The following is a 7,243-nucleotide window of genomic DNA, read 5'->3' on the forward strand; positions in this document are numbered from 1 at the left end:
AGGGGTAGGACGCGGTCCCGGGAGCGCCTGGGGGGCAGCGGAAATATACGCGAGTGGGGAGTGAGCTGCCTGAGCCAGCTGCCCGAGAGCCCTGTGGGCGGGCACAGCGGCAACACAAGGACCTTGTGACTCCAGCTCTCTCAGCAGCGCTTTCAAAGCCTCAACATCGGCATTATCCACGAACAGAGACTGTGGACCCCAGGTTCACAGGTGACTCTCCTGGAGTTTAAATGCAGTTAGATACAAAGCCCTGTCTAGACTCGGTAACTGGGAACAAACCACATTAGGGCCTCTAAGATCTTGTCCATCTGCCTCCACATTTTATATTTCAGGGAACCCTAAGAAAAGGCCAATGCTCAAATCTTATTACTGCGTAGATCCTGACCAGAACTTTCTCTTCACAAAATTTCTGCAGGTTGTGGGCAGCTTTTGGGAATGGGACTTCATTCAGTCAGATGTCAACCAAGAAAAGAGATGAGACTCCCAAAGCATATCTTGTAGGAATAAATGAAGGAACCTGGCAGGAAACATCAGTCCTGTGGGAGGCTTTACATATTACTTTAAACCTAAGAAAAAACCAAACCTGAAAAGGGTTCCCAATTCATCCCACCATTCCAATATAGTGAGGGCTGAAAATTGGAAACTTCAACATTGTGTTTTTCACCACAGAGGTGTTTAATCTGATTGATGGTGTTTGAGCTCTTTGGAGTACACTCTACAGGTAGGAGAAGATGAAATTGACTGGCAAATGAATTTGAGTGTTGAGCACAAGATATACATAAGTTTGTAAAGAGGAGGAAAGTTGCTAGTTGGAAGTTTTGACTCTAGGACAGCCAGCTGAGGGCATCTCTGCCCAAAGGTGACAAATGAAAGAAGTGTGTGTTCTTGCAACAGGCTTGAAAGACCCCAACCACCTCTTCCACTCCCTCATCAGACTCTCCAAATTTCTTGTTGCAAAAAAAAAAAGTAAGATGACTTGTCACCATGTACTTCAGCAAACAATTTCAGGTCTTGAAGCAGAATCTACCTCTGCTCTAAGAGCCCCTAAAGTCCACATGTTGATGGCCTACACTCCTGATGAAGTGCCAGAGGACAGGGGACTTGGGACTGGAGGTTCGTTCTTCCTTAAACACCTGCCAATAATCGTCTTGCCATACATGCTTCACTCTCCTGTCCTCAAATTAACTAAAAGCAAGGGGAGTAACAGGTGTCATGTCTGAATGCCAAAACCAACAAAGACTACATTTCTCAGAGCTAGCCCCTCTGCCAAGGTGACAGATCATAAAAAAGAAAAGAAAGGAATAGTATGTTCCAAAGGCTAAAGTTTAACATTGACTATTTTTAAAGCTTTCGTCCTTAGAACTGTAGCTGAATGCAAAGACTTTCTCAAGTGGTTCAAATGGAAAGATTAATGCAAAAGGCATCAGAGCAGTTTTGTGAGTTCGGGTGGGGGGCTGCTAAGGGTCACCCTGGATGCTCCTGAATTATGAGAAAATTGGTCCTGGGATGCTCCATATTAAGGACATCCGTATACTGAGAACAAACCAGAAGGTTGAACATTCATGATCGTCCTGTATGTCCATTTTATATCATACAGGTTAAAGTTCCCAGAGGCCCCTCAGATTATGCAAGGGCCATCTGACATTTCCAACCCTCATTCCTTACTTCATAGACCATAATGGTGTGGCTATTTCTTGCACTCCTAGTTAAAATTACTGCCATATTATATTGTCATTTAAATATCTTGTGATGACAAAGATATAGATATATCTAAATATCTATATAAATATATAAATCATGTAAAGGGAAAAATCTAATTCTTGTCTAGTCCTTTATCTTTGAAAGATTCCCAGGTCTTTTGTATTAGATTCTTGTAATCATTGAAGTAAAACAAAACTAAAACAATTTTTAAAAAAATCTCTGACAAGAATAGACTGAGTTATTTTTCAAGACTCTTTGAAACTTCTCACAATACTCAAAGCATATAATGAATTCTTCCACAAAATATTTGTAATACTGGGTATCAAGTTGGAAAACAATCAGTGTGTTATGCAAAATCTGCTCTGGTGGCTGGGCCATTGGTTAGAAGGCACAAAATATGGCAGTGATAGATTATCTTAACCTTTTCAGTTTAAACACTGTTGGTTCAAATCAAAGGTTCTCAAATCAATGAAGTTTGAAGTACAAGGTAAAAATAGGAACTGTTACTTGAATTATGCATTGTGTATATTTTAAGTTAAATGCCATTGGCAAATCTCTCAGATGTTTAATCGTGTGCAATCTGGGATACACAAATATTTAATTTCACACTTTCATGTGTTCTTTTTTCCTTCCATCTTCTATAAAACTGAGCCTCACAAATGGGGAGCTTACCTTTCACACTACCTTGCTAGTTTCCCTCCACACATTTTTGTAGATCATATTATTGATAAAATCTTGGACCTCATATTTTTCCTTAAGGAAAAACGTTAGTGCTGTTAATGATAGTAAATTTTTCACCTTTCTTTCCTAATGGAGTCACAGAATCATTGTATTTCAATATCACAGCAATATTTTTAAAATCTATAAATATACTTGGAGAAAATGCAAACAAGGAATACTTTAAAACTTCCTTCTCACTACCTACACTAACTTTGCAAAAATTTGCTTCCTAACTTGCATCTCTGAACCTTACCATTTGCATTATAATGTGTTTAAGATGAATACTTAAGTGCGCCGAGGAGACTCGGATTTCATGCTGTATTTCCCTGTAGTAACAGGTGACATGATAACACTATTATGTAGAATTGCAAGTCTACAGCTACACGTGAAAATCGTTCTATTCTGTTTGGAAACAAATGATCAATCAGCGTCCGGTGATCAATTGCCCCCCTGGCTGCCCGTCAGCGCGGGTTCCCAGCCGGCACAAGAATTGAGAAAATCCACTCGAAGGGGACAGTGATCCCAAACTTTGCAAAAGCACCTTGTGCGGTGTCTCAGACTTCTCTGCAACTCCTTGGCTACGCGGGACTGAGGCTCTGGATTTGGGACCAAGCAGAAGGCAAATTATATTTCACTTCGCCATTGCACTGGAATGCCTTTCAATTCGAATTGTGAATTATTTTGTCTTTCTTATCTGTAGAACGAGCAGCTAGCAAAGTGAGCCTGGAGCTGTGTATGTGTGTTGTAACGCATAAAACAGGAGGCAAAGTGATTCCCACCCCAACACCCCGGGGCGGGGGCACTATCCAAGCCCTGGCGGGACTACTCACCGCTGCTGGTAGGAGGTGATGCCCTGGACGTTCTGCGGGGTGCCGTTGGCAGCGGCACCGGCCCTCCCCATGCCCGCACCGGCCGGGACCCCCGCGGCCGCCCCGCCGGCCGCCGCGGCCGTCACCTGCACGCTGAAATCCGGAAAGATTCGGATCATCGCCGTGGCTTCGGCCCCCGGGCGCGGCGGCTCTGGGTGAGGGCTGGCGGGGGCTCGGGCTCGGGCTCGGGCTCGGGCGGCGGCAGCAGCAACGCGAGCAACGGCGGCGGCAGCAGCGGAGCCAGGCACCAGCCTGCAATCCCATTAGTGAGCCGCGGCCACTGTGCGCGGCGGAGAGGCGCTTTGATGTGCGCGCAGCGGACTAGGGGGGCCGCGAGCGCGAGGAGGAGGTGCGGGGGGCGTGCGAGGGACTTGCAAACAGCAAAACGTGTCAGGGTGGGGCCTTTTTTCGCTTTTGGGGGGGCGGTGGTGCTCCCCCCCTCTTTCCAGGATGTTGCTCTCACTGGCTGCTCCGGCTGCGCCGCGCGAGCCCAGCTGAGGGAAGAAGGGGAGGGGGTGGCGGAGGAAGGATGCACCGGGAGGCTTGGCGAGGACTTGGCCGGTGCAAGGGAATGACGGGCAGCCAAGGGTGCCTTTCTTTTCCGCCCCCTCTTCTCACACGCGCGCGCGCACACACAGCACACACACACACACACACACACCGCACTTCCGACCCAAAGTGCAAGACTGAGGCCCGCTCTCGCCCCTCTTTTCTCTGGAGAAATAACCACCATCCAGGCAGACTCGCGACTCCCGTGGCTTCCAGCAACCTGGACTCCAGCCCGCGCGTGCAGGCATGGGGCCCGAGAGCCTCCTCTCCCAGCCCGGACCCCTCTCTGCTACTCTTCCGCACACTAGGCAGGACGAAGATTGCTAACTTCAAGTTGGACAACTGGAGAACTTGATGTTTAGCGAGGAGGGATGGTGTGCAAAGGAAGAGGGGAGGGGGCGCGAAGTCGCTTTTGTGCAGCGAAGAGTTTTTCCCTTTATAAAAAGGGACTCTTCCTTGCTCCTGGTGAGCGGGCGGGTGGGTCTTGGACCAACTTGAGACGTGGGGACTGGAAGGGCAGCTTAAGGGATCCGTGTGCCCCCGATGACCCACCTCTATAGACCCCTTTCCAACGATGTATGAAACGAGTAAATTAGGAGCCACAACTGAGGCGAACTCTGCAAATTCCAACCACCAGGGAAACAAAAAGAGAAAACACGTGCATTTATTTCCTCGTGTCTCCCAGTTACTTCCCCACATTGGTATAACGGTGTTTCTTTCGGGGGTGAGAAGGGATGCTTGTGGTGTGGGCGCACCTTTTTAATGACAGCTTGCATTGCTTCTCGTCCGACTTGTGGGTGGGGGCGGTGGGTGTGGATCCTTTCCCCCACCCGGTGCCCAGGACCCCTAGTTGTTCCACTTCCTCCCTCTTTCTTCCGGCTCACGAGCCGCGTCCGCGACCGGAGTTGCGCGGCGGAGGGCGCACCAGGAGCGCCGGGAAGCTTGGACTGCCTTCCTCCTGCGCGCTTCTACCAGCCACTCGCTTTGCTGGTGCTGCTGTTGGTTTCCCCATCTCGTTCTTCCTCCTTTCCTTTCCCGGCGCTCTAAGATCCCGGCTCTGCAGTCAGGGGACTAGTGGCCGCGCGCCGCCGCGCGATCCCAAGTTGGGCTCTGCAGAGCGTGGTGACCACGACCGCGCCGCCCCGGCTCTCCGCCAATAGCGCCTCGCCGGGCCAGGCACCTGCTTAACCCTTTGAGCCTGGGACGGCAGCCGGCTGGGGCCGGGACGATTGGCCACAAGTTTCGAAGGCCGAGAGAGGCAAAGACCACCCAGCCCCGCGTCCCCGCGCACGCTCTAAGGGCCAGACTCCTGCCCTTCCGCAGACCTGGGCGTCCTCTTTCACCCTCTTGGCTCTTGGGATGCAGCCGTGCTGCACAAAGGCCGCCCGCGCCCCCGCGGCGTCCTAAGCCTGCCGAGGCCAGCGCAACTTGCCCCTAACCCGAGTCAGTTTCCGGAGGAGCTCCCGCGCTCGGCAGCCGCACGGAGCCGTTGGGGAGGGAGCCGCAGTTCTCACTGGCCGGGCCCACGGCGCAGCTGCGTTTCCATTTTCCTCTCAAAGAAAATGCTTTGGACGGCAGATAATACCAGGAGGTATGAAACTGCTCGTCCCCCACATGTTGCACGTCAAAAGAATCGTAATGAGCATCTGTGATGAGTGCTAGGGATCCCACGAGTTAGTTTGAAGATCTAACCGAGTTCCAGACGCCCTCCTTCCTGGGATGAGGATCATTTTCTAAATAAAGGCGTTTCATTTGCCGATACTTGCTCGGAGGCTAATGACAAGGCTGTTGGATGAGGGGTGAAAGGTTAGGGGATCCTGTCTTTTAAGGCTCTCATCACAGACTTGGGTCCTTGTCCCAATGCGACCACGGAGTCAGGTGATTAGGGTTCACCGGGGTAATGCATTCTACCCTCCCAGCCTGTCTTGCTTCGCACCAGATCAGAAGAGATCAAATACCACCTCCTGGCTCTCCAGCTGAAAGTAAAGGAATTCGTGCCAATTCAGAGATGTCAGGATTGGGTAAAGTTTTCTACGTAGGTCCAGGCTGGCAATACTACAGGCCACAGAAGCCCGGTAAATGACTGATGGACAAGGCCAAAAATGAACACAGATAACAGGCAGTGACTCTATAAAATGATATTGTCGGAATTATTGGTCCATTGTGCGATGGCCCTGTGCCTGCCAGCTGATATCTAGGTCAACCCATTGATGGAGAATTCCAGCAAGTGGCCCCTGATTCCATGTGATCTTCCACTCCAGTAACCGATGCAATATTCCAGGCGAGATTAAGTTGATCCAGAGGCAGTCCCTGTGCCTCTGTACTAAACAGCAGATTTTTCCTCCCTTTGAGTTCAATCAGCAGTGAGTTATATTAATGGACAATATCATTATTCTGCTTTTGCTGCTTCAATAACAATTCCATGAAAAGACCAACAATTATAATTTGACATTTTGTAGAAAAGTTGAACAGGAAATACATGGAAATGCTTCCCTCCCCTTTTGGAGGGCAAATTTTTCTTGAAAAACCCAAGGGACAAAATTGTACCAATGGAAAGAATATGTGAAATCTGTTGTTAGACATTTAAAATTAGATTGCTGAAGTTTCTTGAATAACACTTATACACTAAGGTAGTTTAATGAGTATACCCAACTTCACATATCTATACCTACACTTACCCATATTTGAGAAAATTCATATAACTCCTTCCTTTCAGGAACTTTTTTTTTTTCTAAAAAGGAAATGGCCAAAGCAGTCAAACAAGATTTGCACAGTAGGTTTCTTTAGAATGTATATAAGTCTCTTACAGTATTTTGTCCTTACTTGTATAATTTTGAAAGTTCTTTTTGAACTTCCAAAAGAGACAAATTCCTTATTGAATCTGTATATCTATGTGTTCATTAAGCACCTTAAAGAAAATATAAGATTATGCTCTCATTAGTATTTCAGATTTCATTATTTTTTCAGTTAAAATCTTTATATGCTGGCAGCTGTTTTGAAACATTTTGCAAGTTGCTTTGGCACTCATCCAACCAAAAGAGTTCCAGTTCACATTAAACTATATACTTTCTCATTTTGTCTCTTCTCCCCTAAAATCTTGATAGAGATATATAGAAGGGGAGTTTATGTTTTAACCCTAAAAACATACATATGATACGTGCACAGTTACCACAATTACATATTTAAATTTCCAACCTTGTTGTCAGTGGAAAATTATGCCTTTTGCTAATATAATAAAAATATCTATTCTCCAGAAATTCATTTCCATGTACTTAATGTTAAATGATTTCACTTCGAATTTTCACTATTGGTTGTCAGAAACTGCCGACCAGTTACAGGTAGGAGACAGGAGTTCCAAAATTTGAGCGTATCTTTTTTTTTTTTTTTTTTTTTTTTTAGAAGAC

At 47.2% G+C, this 7,243-nt stretch overlaps 1 protein-coding gene across 1 annotated transcript in view; it reads right to left on the reverse strand.

Moving 5' to 3' along the window:
- Positions 1 to 3,322, reverse strand: part of NPAS3 (neuronal PAS domain protein 3) — an 821,118-nt gene extending 817,796 nt beyond the window's left edge. The window contains exon 1 of the mRNA XM_012724628.1: positions 3,252 to 3,322. Coding sequence (XP_012580082.1) covers positions 3,252 to 3,322 — 71 coding nt within the window. The remainder of the gene's footprint in view (positions 1 to 3,251) is intronic.
- Between the last annotated feature and the right edge of the window lie 3,921 nt (positions 3,323 to 7,243).

This window comes from Condylura cristata, unplaced genomic scaffold (genome assembly GCF_000260355.1).
Source record: "Condylura cristata isolate star-nosed mole 26May11 unplaced genomic scaffold, ConCri1.0 scaffold00013, whole genome shotgun sequence".
Taxonomy (NCBI): Eukaryota; Metazoa; Chordata; class Mammalia; order Eulipotyphla; family Talpidae; genus Condylura; species Condylura cristata.